This window comes from Chiloscyllium plagiosum, chromosome 29 (assembly GCF_004010195.1).
Source record: "Chiloscyllium plagiosum isolate BGI_BamShark_2017 chromosome 29, ASM401019v2, whole genome shotgun sequence".
In the NCBI taxonomy this organism is placed as follows: Eukaryota; Metazoa; Chordata; class Chondrichthyes; order Orectolobiformes; family Hemiscylliidae; genus Chiloscyllium; species Chiloscyllium plagiosum.
Genome location: NC_057738.1, coordinates 712281 through 731685, shown reverse-complemented (window position 1 = coordinate 731685; position 19405 = coordinate 712281). Strand labels below are relative to the sequence as shown.

Here is a 19405-nt window from a genome sequence, read left to right as displayed (position 1 = left end):
TCATAAGATAAGCCCTCCAGTCCAGGCAGCATCCTGGTAAACCTCCTCTGAACCCTCTCCAAAGCATCCACATCTTTCCTATAATAGGGCGACCAGAACTGGACGCAGTATTCCAAGTGCGGTCTAACCAAAGTTTTATAGAACTACAAGATCTCATGACTCTTCCACTCAATCCCCTATTAATGAAAGCCAAAACACCATATGCTTTCTTTTCCAAGTGCGGTCTAACCAAAGTTTTATAGAGCTACAAGATCTCATGACTCTTACACTCAATCCCCTATTAATGAAAGCCAAAACACCATATGCTTTCTTAACAACCCTGTCCACTTGGGTGGCCATTTTAAGGGATCTATGTACCTCCACACTGCCAAGAATCCTATCCTTAATCATGTACTCAGCTTTCAAATTCAACCTTCCAAAATGCATCACCTTGCATTTATCCAGGTCGGCCACCTCTCATCCCATCTCTACATCCTGTCAATGTCCCGCTGCAGCCTACAACAGCCCTCTATACTGTCAACGACACCTCCAACCTTGGTGTCTCTGCAATCTTGCTGACCCATCCTTCAATCCCCTCATCCAAGTCACTAATAAGAATTACAAACAGTAGAGGCCCAAGGACAAAGCCCTGTGGAACACCACTCACCACAGAATTTTCCTTCTACTACCACTCGCTGTCTTCTGTTGGCCAGCCAATTCTGTATCCAGACAGCTAAGTTCCCCTGAATCCCATTCCTCCTGACCTCCTGAATGAGCCTACCATGGAGAACCTTATCAAAGGCCTTGCTGAAGTCCATATATACCACATCTACAGCTCGACCCTCATCAACCTTTCTAGTCACATCCTCAAAGAACGCGATAAGGTTTGTGAGACATGACCTGCCCCTCACAAAGCCGTGTTGACTGCATTTAATCAAGCCATGCTCTTCCAAATGGTCATAAATCCTATCCCTCAGAATCCTTTCTAACACCTTACAGACGACAGACGTGAGACTGACTGGTCTGTAATTGCCGGGGATTTCCCCATTTCCTTTCTTGAAGAGTGGAATTACATTTGCCTCTCTCCAGTCCTCAGGTTTGACTCCAGTGGAGAGCGAGGATGCAAAGATCTTCGCAAGTGACGAAGCAATTGCATTTCTCGTTTCCCAAAGCAGCCGAGGTCAAATCTGGTCCGGGCCCAACAACTTGTCAATCTTAATGTTTGACAAAATTTTCAGCACATCAGCTTCCTCTATTTCTATCCATTTCAGCATGCACACCTGCTCTTCAAAGGTTTCATTCACTACAAAGTTTGTTTCTTTCGTAAAGACAGAAGCAAAAAACTCATTTAGGGCTTCCCCTGCCTCAGACTCCCCACACAAATTCCCTATGCTATGAAGAGAAAATGAGGTCTGCAGATGCTGGAGATCAGAGATGGAAATGTGTTGCTGGAGAAGCGCAGCAGGTCAGGCAGCATCTAGGGAACAGGAGAATCGACGTTTCGGGCATTAGCCCTTCTTCAGGAATGAAGAAGGGCTATCCCTGATCAGCCCTACTTTCTTTGACCATTCTCTTATTCCTCACACAAGTGTAAAATGCCGTTGTGTTCTTCCTAATCCATTCTGCCAAGCCTTTCTCATGCCCCCTCCTGGCTCTCCTCAGACCATTTTTGAGCTCCTTCCTCGCCTGCCTGTAATCCTGTAGAGCTGAGCTTGACTAGCTTCCTTCACCTTATGTAAGCTACCTTTTACCTTTTGACGAGAAGCTCCACCGCTCTCATCATCCAAGGTTCCTTTATCTTACTACTTCTTGCCTGTCTCAGAGGCACATATTTATTCATCACTTGCAACAACTGTTCCTTAAACAGTCTCCACATGTCTATAGTGCCTTTACCATGGAACAATTGCTCCCAATCCATGCTTCCTAACTCACGTCTAATCGCATCATAGTTTCCTCTTCCCCAATTAAATATCCTCCCATTTTGCCTAATCCTCTCCTTCTCCATAGCTGTATAGAATGTGAGGCAGTTGTGGTCACTATGACCAAAATGCTCTCCTACCACAAGATCTGATACCTGCCCCGGCTCATTTCCGAGCACCAAGTCTAGAATGGCCTCTCCCCTTGTCGGCCTGTCAATGTACTGAGTTAGGAAACCCTCCTCAACACCTTACAAAAACAGCTCCATTCAAATCTTCTGCTCGAAGGAGGTTCCAATCAATATCGGGAAAGTTAAAGTCACTCATTACAATAACCCTGCCGACCTATGCATTCTTCCATCTCCCTGCTGCTATTGGGGGGCCTGTAGTAAACCCCTAATGAGGTGACTGCTCCCTTGCTGTTCCCAATTTCCACCCATACGGACTCAGTAGGCAGATCTTCCTCGACAATGGAAGCTTCTGTAGCTGTGATTCTGATTAGTAGTGCTACACCCCCTCCTCTTTGATGTTTTTTGAGCTTGTGCGGAGGGCCACTGGAATGCAACAGAAGGCCTACAACAGAAGTGTTGGTGGGAGTGCAGTGGTCTGTTGAAGTCTGTTGAAGTGGCTGGCACTTGGAAGATTCGGGTCATTTTTGCAGATAGAAAGTAGTGTTCAACAAAGTGGTCACCGAGCCCTTATTAATCTCCCAATGTAAAGGAGACCATATTGTGAACAGCAAATACAGATTATCTGTATTTCATTCAATGTGCCGCTTCATGTAAATTCATAAGACATAGGAGCAGAATTAGGCCATTCAGCTCATCAAGTCTGCTCCGCCATACAATCATGGCTAATATGCTCCTCACCCCCATTTTCCTGCCTTCTCTCCCTATCTCTACAACCAATTACCAATTAAAAGTCTGTTTAACTCCCCAAGTTTACTCACTATCCCAGCATCCATGTTACTTTGGGTATTGAATTCCACAGATTCACAACCCTTTGGGAGAAGTAGTTTTTCCCTCAACTCTTAAATTTGCTACCCCTCATCCTAAGACTATGACCTCTTGTCCTAGAATGGCCCACAAGAGGAAGCATCCACTCCACATTTTTTATAAAATGTCTTTTATCATCTTGACTAACTGTATTTGATCTCCCCTCATTCTAAATTCCAGAGTGTATAAGCCTAAACTGTTCAATCCTGAAACTGTGTTGCTGGAAAAGCGCAGTAGGTCAGGCAGCATCCAAGGAACAGGAGAATCGACGTTTCGGACATAAGCCCTTCTTCAGGAATCTGTTCAATCGCTCTTTATACAAACCACTCATTTTGGAGGGGAAATCAAGTGAACCTCCTCTGAACTGCTTCCAATGCCACTACATCTTTCCTCAAATAAGGGACCAAAACTGTGCACAATAATCCAGGTGTGGTCTCACCAACACCTTGCAACCATAGAACATAGAAATATACAACACAGAACAGGCCCTTTGGCCCACGACATTGTGCCAGGGATTATTCCTAATCTAAACTAAAATAACCTAACCTACACACCCCTCAATTCACTGCTGTCCATGTGCATGTCCAGCAGTCACTTAAATGTGCCTAATGACTCTGCTTCCACCACCACCGCTAGCAACGCATTCCTTGCATTCACAACTCTCTGCATAAAGAACCTACCTCAGACCTCCTCTATACCTTCCTCCTAATATCTTAAATCTATGACCCCTCGTGCCAGTCAATCCTGCCCTGGGGAAAAGTCTCTGGCTATAGACTATCCATGCCTCTCATTACCTCATATACCTCAATCAGGTCACCTCTCTTCCTCCTTCTCCCCAGAGAAAATTCCAAGCTTAGTCAACCTCTCTTCATAACGCAAGCCCTCCAGTCCAGGCAGCATCCTGGTAAACCTTCTTTGCACTCTCTCCAAAGCCTCCATATCTTTCCTATAGTAGGGCGACCAGAACTGGACACAATATTCCAAGTGTGATCTCACAAGGTCTTGCAGAGCTGCAGCAAAATCTCACGGCTCTCAAACTCAATCCTCCTGTTAATGAAAGCCAAAACACCATATGCTTTCTTAACAACCCTATCCACTTGGGTGGCAACTTTGAGGGATCTATGCACTTGAACACCAAGATCCCGCTGTTCTTCCACACTGCCAAGAATCCTGTCATTAATCCTTTATTCAGCATTCAAGTTCAACCTTCCAAAATGCATCACTTCGCATTTGTCCAGGTTGAACTCCATCTGCCATTTCTCAGCCCAGCTCTGCATCCTGTCTATGTCACGCTGCAGCCTGTAATAACCCTCAATACGATCAACGGCACAGCCAACCTTTGTGTCATCTGCAAATTTACTAACCCACCCCTCAACCTCCTCATCCAAGTCATTTATCATTACTACAAAAGAGCAGAGGTCCAAGAACAGAGCCCTGCGGGACCCCACTCACCACCACGGACCATCAGGCACAATACTTTCCATCTACAACCACTCTCTGCCTTCTGTCAGTCAACCAATTCGGAATCCAGATAGCCAAATTTCCCTGTAACCCATACCTCCTGACTTTATGAATGAACCTACCAAGGGGAAGCTTATCAAATGCCTTGCTGAAGTCTACATACACCACATCCACTGCTTGACCTTCGCCGACCTGTCTTGTCACCTCCTCAAAGAACTCAAGATTAGTGAGGCATGATCTGCCCCTCAGAAAGCCATTTTGATTGCCTTCCAAATAGTCTTATATCCTATTCCTCAGAATTCTTTCCAAAACCTTGCTGACCACAGATGCAAGACTGACTTCTGCAATTGTCAGGGATTTCCATATTCTCCTTGAAAATATCCTATTCTCTCCTTGCCTCCCTCCAATCCTCTGGTATGACTCCCATGGAGAGAGTGAGGAGGCAAATATCCTCGCCAGTGGCTTAGCAACCTCCTTTCTCGCTTCCCGGAGCAGCCTAGGATAAATCTGGTCTGGCCCTGGGGACTTATCAATCTTAATGTTTGCCAACATTTCTAGCACATCAACTTCATCAATTTTGATCTGGTCAAGCCTGTTTCCTAGCTCCTGAAATTTCTCATTCACAACAAGGTCCCTTTCCTTAGTGAAAACTGAAGCAAAGAACTCATTTAGGGCTTCCCCTTCTGCTCAGACACCACACACAAGTTCCCTACACTATCCCTGACCAGTCCTGCCTTCTCCCTGATCATTCTCTTATTCCTCACGTATGAGTAAAATGCCTTTGGGTTCTCCCTAATCCTTCTTGCCAAGCCTTTTTCGTGCCCCCTCTTGGCTCTCAGTCCATTTCTGAGCTCCTTTGTAGTAAGCCTGTAATCCTTTAAAGCTGTGCTAGATCCTTGCTTCCTCCACCTTATGTAAGCTGCCTTCTTCCTTTTGAAGAGAAGCTCCTCTGTTCTCGTCATCCAAGGTTCCTTAATCTTACCCCTTCTTGCTTGTCTCAAGAACAAATTTGTGCATCACTCATAACAACTGCTCCTCAAAGTCACCATAGGTCTGTTGTACCCTGTGGAACAGCTACTCCCAATCTGTACTTCCCAACTCCTGTCTGATTAAGTCTTCTAGTGTAATATGTCTTTACCTTTAATTCTATTGCGTTAGCTATAAAACATTCCATTCGTTTTCTTTATTATCTGCTGTACTTGCATGCAGGTTTTCTGTGACTCATAACATGTACATTTAGATCCCTCTGCCCTGGAGCACCCATAAGTCTCTCCCCATTAAGATAATAGGTCACCTTCCCATTCTTTTAGACCCAAATTCACAACCGCGCACTTAAGCTCACATGCCACATTTTAGCCCGCTCTCGTAACTTACCTATATCCATTTGTACGGTTCTTATTTCCTTATTGCAATTTACTGTCCTGGTTATTTTTGTGTCATCCACAAATATGGCTATAGAGCCTTCCAGCCCTGTATCCAAGTCATTAATGTAGATTGTAAATAGCTGAAGTCCAAGAACCAAATCCTGTGGCACCCCACAAGTTAGATCTTGCCATCCAGAAAAATCCCCATTTATCTCGATTCTGGCTGAAGGACAGAAGACAATCTATCCAAGACAGTAAATTACGCCTAATCCCGCATGATCCACCTTGTGAATTAATCTTTTGCATGGCACCTTAAACACCTTCCAGAAGTTCTGATAAATTACATCTACAGCATCCCTATTCTCTACCTTGCTTGTTAAATAGAGTCAGAGTCTGGACATATACAGCACAGAAACAGACACTTCAATCCAACTGGTCTTTGCCGACCAGATATCCCAAATCAATCTATTCCCACCTGCCAGCATCTGGCCCATTTCCCTCCAAACCCTTCCTATTCATATACCCATCCAGATGCCGCTTAAATGTTGCAATTGTACCAGCCTCCACCACTTCCTCTGGCAGCTCATTCCAGACATGTACCACTGTGTGTGAAAAAGCTGCCTCTTAGCTATCTTTCCCCTCTCGCCCGAAACCTATGTTCTCTAGTAATGGACTCCCCCACACCAGGGAAAAGACCTTGTCTATTTATCCTATCCATGCCCCACATGATTTTATAAACCTCTATAAAGGTCCCCCCTCAGCCTCCGAATCTCCAGGGAAAACAGCACCAGCCTGTTCAGCCTCTCCCTATATCTCAAATCCTCCAACCCTGGCAACATCCTTTTAAATCCTTTCTGAACCCTTCCAAGTTTCACAACATCTTTCCGATAGGAAGGACACCAGAATTGCACGCAATATTCCAACAGTGGCCTAACCAATGTCCTGTACAGCTGCAACATGACCTCCCAACTCCTGTACTCAATACTCTGACCAATAAAGGAACACATACCAAACACCTTCTTCACTATCCTATCTACCTGCAACTCCACTTTCAAGGAGCTATGAAACTGCACTGCAAGGTCTTTGTTCAGCAACACTCCTTAGGACCTTACCATTAAGTGTATAAGTCCTGCTATGATTTGCTTTCCCAAAATGCAGCACCTCACATTTATCTACATTAAACTCCATCTGCCACTTCACAGCCTTGGCTCATCTGATCAAGATCCCATTATAATCCAAGATAACCTTATTCGCTGCCAATATTGGTGTCATCTGCAAACTTACTAACTATACTTTTTATGCTCCTATCCAAGTTGTTCATATAAAATGACAAAATGTAGTGGACCTAGCACCGATCCTTGTGGCACTCCACTGGTTACAGGCCTCCAGGCTGACAAACAACCCTCCACCACCGTCTTCTACCTTCGAGCCAGTTCTGTATCCAATACCTAGTTCTCCCTGTATTCCATGAGATCTAACCTTGCTAACCAGTCTCCCAGGGGAACCTTATTGAATGCCTTACTGAAGTCCATATAGATCACATCTACCACTCTGACCTCAATCTTCTTCGTTACTTCTTCAATAAAAAAACTCAATCAAGTTTGAGAGACAAAGCCATGTTGACTATCCCTAATCGGTCCTTGCCTTTCCAAATACAATGGGCTCACTGGTCCATAGCTCCCTGGCTTGTCCTTACCACTTTTATTAAACAGTGGTACGTTAGCCAACCTCCAGTTTTCCAGCATCTCATCTGTGACTGTCGATGATACAAATATCTGAGCAAGGGGTCCAACAATCAGTTCCCTAGCTTCTCAGAATTCTAGGGTACACCTGATCAGGTCTTGGGGATTTATCCACTTTTATGCATTTCAAGACATCCAGCACTTCCTCCTCTGTATATGTATACTTTTCAAGATGTCACCATCTATTTCCCTACATTGAATATCTTCTTCAAATAACTTTTGCAAATTAGTTGCATATAATTTGCCCTTCATAAAACCATGCTGACTCTGATGGGTAGCGTTTTGACTTTCAAAATGTACTGATATTGCTTCCTTGATAATAGATTCTAACACTTTCTAACAACAGATGTTAAACTAACTGGTCTGTAATGTCCCACATTTTGCCTCCTTTCTTTTTTGAATAAGGGTGTTATGTTAGCCATTTTCCAATTCACTGGATCCTTTCTTGTGTCCAGGGAATTATATACTTATAGAAGCTTTAGCTATCTTGTTGTTTTGTGTTAGTTTTCTTCCATAATTTACCTTAGCTCTTATTAATTCTGTAGTATTCCTTTATGTTCAAAAGTTCCCAATCTTCCAGCTTGCCACTGGTTTTTTATAGATTAGATTAGATTACTTAGTGTGGAAACAGGCCCTTCGGCCCAACAAGTCCACACCGACCCGCCGAAGCGCAACCCACCCATACCTCTACATTTACCCCTTACCTAACACTATGAACAATTTAGCATGGCCAATTCACCTGACCTGCACATCTTTGGATTGTGGGAGGTCTTTGCAATATGGCATACTTTATATTGTCCTTGACCCCCTTGTTTGGCAATGCATTTTTTTTATCCCCTTTACCATCTCTTTCTTACTGGGATATATTTTAGTTTTGAGGAATTGAGTAGCTCCTTAAACATCTGCCATTGCTCATCAACTGTCTTACCATTTCACTTTCCTGCCTAATGTATTCACACCAAATCTGTCCTTATGTCTATATAAGGACATTGTTGAATTCCAGAATGCTACTGTGGGACTCCACTTTCTCACCTCCCAATTGAATTTTAAATTCTATCATACTATGCTCACTACTCCCTAGACGATCCTTAACTACAATGTCATCAATTAATCTCTCCTTGTCAGACAATACTCAAATCCAAAGTAGCTTGCTCCCTGGTTGAATGGAGAGACAAAGAAAGAATTTAATACATTCAATGAACTCTACCTGCAGGCTAATTTGATTCTTCCAATCGATGTGCATGTTAAATTGCTGTACCTTTCTTGAAAGTCTCTAATATTTCCAGTTTATACCGTGCCCCCCACTGCAGAACTACTGTTTGGGGACTTATAGATTACTCCTACTAAGTATTTCTTCCCTTTGTTATTTATTACTTCTACCCAGACTGATTCCACATCTTGATCTCCTGTGCTTGTCACATAGAAGGTATGTCAGCCTTAGATGGACAAGAGGTATACAAGCAAGTCTTGCACTGTGATTGCATGGGAAGGTACCATGGGAATGAAATGTTGAGAATGGTGGAAGAAATGGACAAGACTGTCCTGGAGGCAACAGTCCCTACACAAAAAAAATGCTGACAATGCAGGGAAGGGGGAGATTTGTCTGATTCTGGCAACCCACTGGCAGTTTATAATCCTTTTTGATGCTGAGGCTGACGGATTAGAAGTGAGAATTAGAGGGTCATTATCATAGTTGAGGGCAGTTTGTGGGAAATGGGTCTAACATTGCCAAGGGTCCTGTTGAACATGCCAGCAGGAAATCCTCAGAGGCAAAAAGGGGACAAATCTGAGACACAGTCAGAGCAGATGCAATGAAGATGGAGTCACTGGGAGGTAGAATGGATACCTTACAGAAAGCAGGGTGTGAGGATGCAGAGTCAAGATGGTAATTTTTAATGGGCACAGATACAATGAGTCAAAGAGCTTTTTTTTTCCCCTGTGCTGTGGACCTAACTGTATTTCAAAAGCTTCAAAGCTATTCACCATATAAACATTTGCAGGAACAGGAGTAACTGATTTAAAAAAAACTATGTTGCAGTGGCAATTCATATACAACTGATTTACAAAAAAAAATTGTTACATGCAAATTTGAGAGACAATTTTATTCAGTAATGATGTTCAGCCCTCCACAAATAGAATGAAAGTACAGCTTACTTTGGCCACAAGGTATCCAGTTAAGGACGCACCACCAGATGTTGAACATTGTTGCATGGTGATATACATGAAGAAATGTAATCTGGCTATTTTTCTTCCGTAAGACGAAAAAAAACGTGTCCATAAATTCAATAGCTTTAGAAAAGTAGTACCACCAAAGCACCTTTGCCACCTGTGAAATGAATAGGAACCATACTCATAACTAATTGCATCAGTGTACAGAGAACAGTAATTCCGTGAACAGTAATTATTTGAGTGAAATTTCATTTTAGAGATTCGATATGTTATTGCCAATGTTTTTTTTATTAATAATTGAACAGTCAGCTGAAATTAAAATCATAGGACAGGCAAAGGTTGTCGACTCATGTAGCATTACATACAATGAGGGCATTCAATCAGTCTTTGAAAGCCTTGTCCAATTTTTTGCAGTTCTTTCCACATGATTTTTTTTTATTGTTCCTTTTGTCACAAAAACCAAATGTAGGTCTGTCTTGATCTAAGCAGCAGCAGTCCGCATCACTTCTCAACCTGGCAGTGGAAATAAGTGGACAGAACACCCTGCCAACCTAACCAATAGTACTGGTGAATAGATGTCTCCTACCAAGTCTGGATAATCAAAACATAGTTGATCACAATGGGGTACAAGAGTCTGAGACCAGGTGTAGTCTTTGAGAACATCAGATTGAGAATTTAGTTGAACTGCTGCCAATAGGTGTCAAAAAAACCTGGTGCTGGAAAAGCACAGCAGGTCAGGCAGCATCCTAAGGAGCAGGAGAGTCAAAGTTTCAGGCTCCTTTTAAGTTATAGGGCTGGATATTAATGGGGGTAGAATTAAGTTGGAGTCTAAAAGCGTTGAGTCTGAGCAGACCCAACTCTTTAAAAAAAAAAAAAGGTCCCTTCTGCCATATTTTACCATCATGTAAGATAGCAACTTGAAGGCAGCCATGAAGGAATGTAAATGCCAAGGTGGGCTGGTTAGAAGGCTCACAGCCTATAGTTTAACACAGCCAATTAGACATTTTAATCTTCATGGCATCTCCAACACACCCACCCCACTCCCAGCCATTTGCAAAATAATACTACCGTTGAACCACCATGTCAGAAGTGAGATGTTTGCACAATGTTTAGAACCATTTGTGACTCTTCAGATATTAACGCCACCAAGATCCATAAGCAGTAAATCTTCAGCAGCACCCAGACCTGAGCTAATAAATAAGTTAATAAACATTCAAGTCAAAAAAGTACCAGGTAATGATAATCTCCAACAAGAGGTAATCTAACCATCATCCCTTGACATTTAAAGGCAAACCATCACTGAATCCCCTGCCTTCATATTCCTAGGGGTTATCACTGACCAGGAACAGAATTAGACCAGCCATAGAAACACTTTGGCTACAAGAACACATGAGAAGCTAGGAATGCTGCGGTGAGTAACTCACCTCCTGTCTCCCCAATGTCCATCCATTATCCATATAGCGCATCAAGAGTCTGATGGAATATTTCCACTTGCTTGGAAAAGCACAACTCCGAGAACATTGAACAAGTTCAACACAAGCTGGGACAAAGCAACCCATTTGATTGGTACCTCCAACATTCATTCTTCCCCCCTACCCCCCCTCACCACCAATGCACAATGGCAATGGTGAGTATAGTCTATAAGATGTAATAAAGAAACTCACGGGGGCTCCTTCAACAGCAATTTCCAAAACCTACAACTTCTATCACCTAGAAAGAGGAATCAGCAGGATACATGGGAACACAATCTGTTGCAAATTTCCTGCCAAACATTATCCTAACTGGGAACTATATTGCTGTTTCTTCACAGTGTTGATCAGTCAAAATCTTGGAACTTCCTTCCTGACAATCCTAGGAGTGTACCTAAACACCAATTTCTGCAGCAATTCAAGAAAGTGGCTCACAATCACTTCCTCCAAGGCAAATAAGGATGTGGAATAATAGACACCTATTGTTTAAACATCCTATGAATAGATAAAAAAATTAGCAGACTCCTGACGTGTGGAGAAAGTGAGGACTGCAGATGCTGGAGATCAGTGTCGAGAATGTGGTGCTGGAAAAGCACAGCAGGTCAGGCAGCATCCAAGGAGCAGGAAAATCGAATTTCGGACAGAAGCCCTTCATAGAGACTTCTGGCATGTGCTGACATTACTCTGAAATGCAGGACTGTCTATGCAGCAATATTCTTTACAACATTAAGCATTGCTACCAAATTGGAAACCCATTCATTTTTGTGACTCACCCTAATGTCAGCGTCATTGGCACTGTGGAGATTTTGACACTGCAAGTTGTACTTGCCTTCCCAGCTTGCCAGGACCAGCTGTGAAGAACATAAACCGGTCACCAGAAAATGTTTTTTGACAACTTTTGACACAACATAATTTGAAACTAATAGCAATATGCTCAAGAGGGAAAAAAACAATTTTCACAATTTTTTTTTTAAAAAACAAAAGTCTAATTTGTCTTCAATTCCATGCTCTTCAACTTTAGGAAGGCATTTAGAAAAATGCTTCATGGAAGTCCGTAAAAATAACATTTGCCAACATTACCTTAGTTGAACAATGCAAACAAAAAATACTGGAAAATCTCAATTTATTCAATACTTTAGTCATCGCTCCAAGAAAAAAATTGATCAGGTCCTATTAGGCATGACCGTTAGATATTTTAAACCCATGGTGGCATCTCTCAGAGAAATTTCAAAATATCGAAACGCAGTTAGAGAAACAGCAAGACAGGAGTAGGGCAGATCTTCACAAAATCCAGAGGCAGAGCTCCTGTTGTGTGATCAGGGTTCAAAAAAGTAAGACAGCAAGAGTTTTGTCTGATTGGGAATAGGTTTTAGGAACTGACCGTAGTATCGGGATGAACAGAATAGGAAGTCCTTATTTTTGTGGTTTGTAGTTTGTTAGGAATAATAGAAAGCAAGAACCATAGAAATGATATACCAGTTGGCCCATCTTGTCCATGGGAGTCTAAAGATACCCTTTGGCCCTTTCTAATCCAATCTTCCTGCACAGGGCCCATAGCCTAGAGCAATTAACATGTAGATTAGATTCCCTACAGTGTGGAAACAGTCCTTTCGGCCCAACAAGTCCACACTGACCCTCCGAAGAGCAACCCACCCCCCTCTGACTAATGCACCTAACACTATGGGCAATTTAACATGGCCAATTCATCTGACCTGCACATCTTTGGATTGTGGGAGGACCCTGGTGTTGTGAGGCAGCAGTGCTAACCACAGCCACCGTGCCGCCCCTGTATAGATCCAGATACCTTTAAAATAAAATGGATTTAGGGTCTAATTAGGAATATTCAGCATGGCTGTATGTGTGGGAGATTACACCTCACAAATTTGTTAGAGTTCTTTGATGAAGTGACCAGGAAGGTTGACAAGGGCAGTGGGGGTGGGAGGGAAGACACATACACATGGATTTCATTAAGGCCTTTGATAAGGCTCCACATGGTAGACTGCTCTGAAAGATTGGAATCCAAGGAGAACTGGCAAATTAGATACACAATTGGCTTGATGGGAGGAAGCGGAGTGTAATAGTGGGAAGATGCTTGTCAGACTGGAGACCTGTGAATAGTGGAGAGCCTCAGGGGTCAGTGCTGAGCCCATTACTGTTTGTTATCTATATCAATGATTTGGATGAGAATGTAAAGGCACAATTAGTCAGTTTGTTGATGACACTAAAATAGGAGGTATTGTGGAAAATGAGGAACGTTATCAGAAGTTGCAGCAGGACCTTGATCAGTTGGGGAACTGAGCTGAGAAACGGCAAATGGAGTAAAATATACACAAGTGTGAGGTCTTGCACTTCAGAAAGTCAAATCAAATTAGTTTTATGGTGAGTGATAGGGCAACAAGGAATATAGTGGAACAGAGGGACTTTGGAGTTCAGGTGCACGGTTCTTTTTTGTTCCTGTCTGGAAGCAGTAGGAGACAGAGCAGGGCTGATGTGGAGACTAGGAGGGTGCTGGGAAGGTAAGAGCTTAGCATAAATTTGGGTAGCAGCTAAACCAGAGATACTACATGTGTATCATTGGACGATACATGGTTTAGAGTCATAGAGATGTACAGCATGGAAACAGACCCTTCGGTCCAATCTGTCCATGCCGACCAGATACCCCAAACCAATCTAGTCCCACCTGCCAACACCTGACCCATAGCCCTCCAAACCCTTCCTATTCATATACCCATCCAAATGCCTCTTAAATGTTGTAATTGTACCAGCCTCCAACACTTCCTCTGGCAGCTCATTCCATACACATACCACCCTGTGTAAAAAAAGTTCCCCCTTAGGTCTCTCATATCTTTCCCCTCTCGCCCTAAACCTATGTTCTCTAGTTCTGGACTCCCCCACCCCAGGGAAAAGACTGTCTATTTATCCTATCCATGCCCCTCAATTTTGCAAACCTCTATGAGGTCACCCCTCAGCCTCCGACAGTCCAGGGAAAACGGCCTCAGCCTGTTCAGCCTCTGCCTACAGCTCAAATCCTCTAACGCTAGCAACATCCTTGTAAATTTTTTCTGAACCCTTTCAAGTTTCACAACATCCTTCTGATAGGAAGCAGATAAGAACTGCACGCAATACTCCAACAGTGGCCTAACCAGTGTGCTGTACAGCTGCAACATGACCTCCCAACTCCTGTACTCAATACTCTGACCAATAAAAGAAAGCATACCAAACGCCTTCTTCACTATCCTATCTACCCAAGACTCCACTATCAAGGAGCTATGAACCTGCACTCCAAGGACTCCTTGTTCAGCAACACCCTCTCGGACCTTACCATTAAATGTAGAAGTCCTGCTAAGATTTGCTTTCCCAAAATGCAGCACCTCACATTTATCTGAATTAAACTCCATCTGCCACTTCTCAGCCCATTGACCCATCTGGTCCAGATCCTGTTGTAATCTGAGGTAACCCGATTTGTTGACATTGGGACTCCCTAACCAGAAGAAAGAGACTCTAAAGTAAGGATTTTACTTTTTCTCTTTCATATATTTAAGTGTATTGTTTGGTTTTAGTTGGTAGATATAAAGCTAAGGCTTACAATGGCAGGGGACCTCAGACCCGTGGCATGTGCCTCTTGCTTGATGTGGGAGCTCGGGGATGTGGCTGACATTCCTGACTCTTACACTTGCAAGTGTGTCCAGCTGCAGCTGTTTGACCACACAGCGGCTCTGGAGCTGTAGATGGACTCACTGTGGAGCATCTGTGATGCTGAGGAAGTCGTGGATGACACGTTTAGTGAACTGGTCACATTGCAGATTAGATTTGCTGAGGGAGATAGTGAATGGATGACCAAAAGGCAGAAAAAAAAAAGAGAGTAGGAAAGCAGTACAGGTGTACCCGGAGGTCATCTCCCTCCAAAACAGGTAAACCATTTTAGATAGTGTAGGGGGAGATGGCTCACCAGGAGAGGGCAGCAGTTGCCAAGATTAGGCACTGCTGTTCAGAAGGGCAGGAAAAAGACTTGTAGGGCCATAGTCATAGGGGATTCTATTGTAAGGGGCATAGATAGGAGGTTCCATGGCCAAAAATGAGATTCCTGGATGGCATGGTACCTCCCAGGTGCTCTAGTCAAGGATGTCACCAATTGGCTGCAGTGAATTCTGAAAGGGGAGGGTGAACAACCAGTTGTCTTGGTGCATATAGCCACCAACGATGAGTAAAAAATGAGATTAGGTCCTTAAAGCAGAATTCAGGGAGCTAGGAGAGAAGCTAAAAGGAGCACCTCAAAAGTAGTGATCCTGGGATTACAACCAGTGTCACGTGCTAGACAGCATAGAAATAAAGGAATAGGCAAGATGAACATGTGGCTTGAGGGATGGGTTCAGATTTGTTGGACACTGGGACTGGTTCAGGGGAAGGTGGGACTATTACAAATTGGATGGTCTGTACCTGAACCAGACTGGAACCAATGTCCTTGGGGGAGTTTTTGCTACTGCAGTTGGGGAGGTTTTAAACTAAATGTGGCAGGGGACTGGGAACCAGAAGTGAAAACAAGTCGGCAGCGAGGTGGAAACTGGAGAATGTAAGAATCATGAAGTTAGCATTAATAAGGGGAAGAGCAGGCAGAGAACAGATGAACGCAAAAGAACTGGTGGCCTGAAGTGCATATACATTAATGCAAGGAGTACTGTGGGTAAGGCAGATGAACTTAGGGCTTGGATTGGTGCCTGGGAGTATGATGTTATTGCAATCACAGACACTTAGTTGAAGGAAGAGCATGATTGGCAGCTAAATGTTCTAGGATATAGACGCCTCAGACAGGACAGGGAGGGAAGTAAAAAGTGGGGGGGGGGGGGAGGAGTTGCATTGCTGGTCAGGGACGATATGGCTGTGCTAAAGGAGGACACTATGGAGAGCTTGAGTAGTGAGGCATTTTGGGTGGAGCTGAGAAATAAGGGTGCAGTTACACTGTTGGGGCTGTATTATAAGCCTCCCAACGGTGAGCGTGAGGCAGAAGAATAAATTAGGTCAACAGATTATGGAAAGATGTAGGGGCAATAGGGTGGTGGTGATTGGAGATTTTAATTTTCTCAACATTGATGGGATACACGTAGTGTCAGGGGTCTGGATGGGGCAGAATTTCTAAGAAGCGTCCAGGAGAGTTTTCTAGAGCAGTATGTCAATAGTCCGACGAGGGAAGGGGCCATATTGGACCTGGTATGGAAGGTGCTAGCTAGGAAGAGAAGTTGAGTAGGTTAGGACTGTTCTAATTAGAAAAAAGGAGATTGAAGGGGGACCTGATTGAGGTCTACAAAATAGTGATAGAGATAAGCTTTTTCCCAGGGTGAAGAATTCAGTAACGAGAGGTCATGCTTTCAAGGTGAGATGTGAAAAGTTTAAGGGGGATACACACCAAGTGGGTGGTAGGTGCCTGGAACACATTGCCAGCAGAGGTAGTAGAGGCAGGCACGGTAGATTCATTTAAGGTGCGTCTAGACCACTGCATGGGTAGGTGGGGAGCAGAGGGATATGGATGCTTAGGAATTGGTGACAGGTTTAGACAGTGGATTTGGATTGACTCAGGCTTGTAGGGCTGAAGAGCCTGTTCCTGGGCTGTAAAAGTTCTTTGTTTCTGCAAGTGGAGTCACTTGTAGACAGGACAGTGAAAGAGGCTTTTGGCACACTGGCCTTCAGTCAGGGCATGGAGTATAGAAGTTGGAAAGTTATGTTGCAGTTATACAGGACATTGTGTTCCATTTTGGTCACCTTCCTAAAGGAAGGGTGTTTTTAAATTGGAAAGACTGCAGAAGAAATTTGCAAGGATTTTTCCAGGACTCAACAGTGAGTTGTAGGGAGAGGTTGGCCAAGTTAGGATCTTTTCCCTTAAAGCATAAGAAGTGGAGGAGAGATTGTCCAGAAGTATTTAAGATTTAGAGGCACAAATAGGGTGAGTGCACTCAATCTTTTTCATAGGGTTAGGAAATCAAGGACTAGAGGGCATCAGTTTAAGATTAGAGGGGAAAGAATAAAAGGGAACCAGAGGGCAACTTTATTTTAAAAACAGTGGGTGGTACACAGTGGCATGAACTGCCAGCAGAAGTGGTTGAGGTGAGTATATTAACAACATTTAAAAAGGTATTTGGACAAAAACATGGATAGGAAAAGTTTAGAAAGATATGCACCAAGTGCAGAGGAATACGGTTAGCGTGGATGGACATTTTGGTTGGCATGGACCAGTTTGAGCCAAAGGGCCTGTCTCTGTGCTATAGGGATTCAGATTCTGTCTACATCACCAACTCCAGCAAATTCCAAACATTCACCATTACCTGATTTAAAAAAGCTTTCTTCATGTCTCCTCTAATCTTTCTGCCACTTACCTTTAATCTATGATCCCTGATTTTTGATCTGTCTGCCAAAGGAAACAGGTTCCTCTTGTCTACTCTCTCTACCACTTAGGATTTTGTATACTTCAATCCCCCTCAGATTTCTCGATTCAAAAGAAAAAGGTGAAGTTGACAAAGTCAGGTTGGATCGGAGAACATGGAGTGCAATCAATTCAGAGGGAGATAGGTCAAATGGAAAGGTGGTGGGTGTGGTGGCAAGTGAGGGGCAGAGAAATTAACGTGACCAATGTCACATTGACAGTTCTCAATGAACAAGTCAAGTGCAGATAAAAGGCTAGATAGATGGGTCCAAGCGGGTGGTAGAGGTGGGTGAAGTCATCCAAAACAATGGGCGCAAACAGAAGTGATGGAACAACAATTCCATGTCAGGTCTAGTCTGCAATTCATTGAGGTGTTGGTGCAGAGGGATAAAACTGAAACCTTTGAGTTTGGAACATCCAGCAAAGCAGAAGGCCAGAAGGGTTGGTAAACACTTAAGTGGTACAGTCAGGAGAAAGGAGTTAGAGGGAAGGGATATTCCAAAGGGTTTAAAGTATCTCTAACTTGTTGCAGCATGTTCCTTAATGCTGGAAAGGATGAGAAAAAGTTTCTTGTTAAAGAGCTGAATGAAATAGAGAATGAAATGGAACTAGGGGAGCAAGACAGCTCTGGGATAGTATGAGGCCACACTGATGCAGAGAGTACATATGGTGATGCAGAGCACGGAGTGTGGATTTCATGATGCAGTAAGATCCAAAATGGGCTTGTAAGTACAGGCAAAGAGTGGTGGTGCAGGGTTGGTTTTGTGACTGGAGGTGTGAGACCAGCAGAATACCATAGGGATCAGTGCTGGGATCCTTGCTGTTTGTTATGTACATCAATCACTTGTATATGAATGTAGAAGGCATAATTAGCAAGTTTGTGGATGTCTCAAATTAGCAGTGTTGTTGATAATGAGGATGATCATAGGCTACAGTCGGATATTGATCAGCTGGTAAATTGGGCAGAGCAAAGCCAGATGGAATTTAATCATGATTCAAGTGTGATGATGCATTTTGGGAGTTCCAATAAGGGAAGGATTTATACAATGAATGAAACAAAAAAAAGCTGGAAAATCTCAGGAGGTCTAGCAGCATCTCTGGTGATAAAATCAGAGATAACACTTCAGTTCAAGGTTCTGAGTTGAGAAGGGTCATTTGACATGCAATGTTAGAACATAGAACATTACAACACAGTACAGGCCCTTTGGCCTTCAATGTTGCACCTGTGAAACCAATTCGAAGCCCATCTGTCCTACACTATCCCATTTTCATCCATATGTCTATCCAATGACCATTTAAATAACCTTAAAGTTGGCGAGTCTACTACTGTTGCAGGTGGTGTGTTCTACAGCCCTACTACTGAGTAAAGAATTGCATCTGACATCGGATTTCTCTCCACAGATGCTGCCAGACCTGCTGAGCTTTTCAAGCAGTTTCTGGTTTACAGTATACACCGTTCTTTTGGTTATTATTTACATCATGAATGGTAAGACCCTAAGGAGGAACAATGGGACTTTGGGATGCAAGTTCATAGATCCCTAAAGTTGGCTGCACAGGCAGATAGGATAGTGAAGAATGCATATCACATATAGCATGCCTTTACTAGCTGAGGCTTGGAATAAAAAGGAGCAAAGTCATCTTGTTGCAACTGTATAAATATTGGTTAGGTCACAGATACAGTACTGTTTGCAGTTCTGGTCCCAAAAATATTGGATTGACATGATTGTACTGAAGATGGTACAGAAGAGATTCACCAGGATGTTGCCTGGGATAGAAAGTCTCAGTTATGAAGACCAGGGTAGGCTGTGTTGGTTTTGCTTGGAGCAGTGGAGGCTGAGGGGTGATCTGATTGGGGTATACAAAATTATGAGGCATAGATAGGCCAGACCATGAGGATC

At 43.3% G+C, this 19405-nt stretch overlaps 1 protein-coding gene across 2 annotated transcripts in view; it reads right to left on the bottom strand.

The window, feature by feature from the left end:
* elovl2 (ELOVL fatty acid elongase 2) overlaps positions 1 to 19405 on the bottom strand; it is a 196576-nt gene that overhangs the window by 43849 nt on the left and 133322 nt on the right. For both annotated transcript variants that reach the window (XM_043719004.1, XM_043719003.1), the window contains exons 4-5: positions 11869 to 11946; positions 9612 to 9783 (exon numbers count right to left, since the gene is read on the bottom strand). In XM_043719004.1, coding sequence (XP_043574939.1) covers positions 9612 to 9783; positions 11869 to 11946 — 250 coding nt within the window. The remainder of the gene's footprint in view (positions 1 to 9611; positions 9784 to 11868; positions 11947 to 19405) is intronic.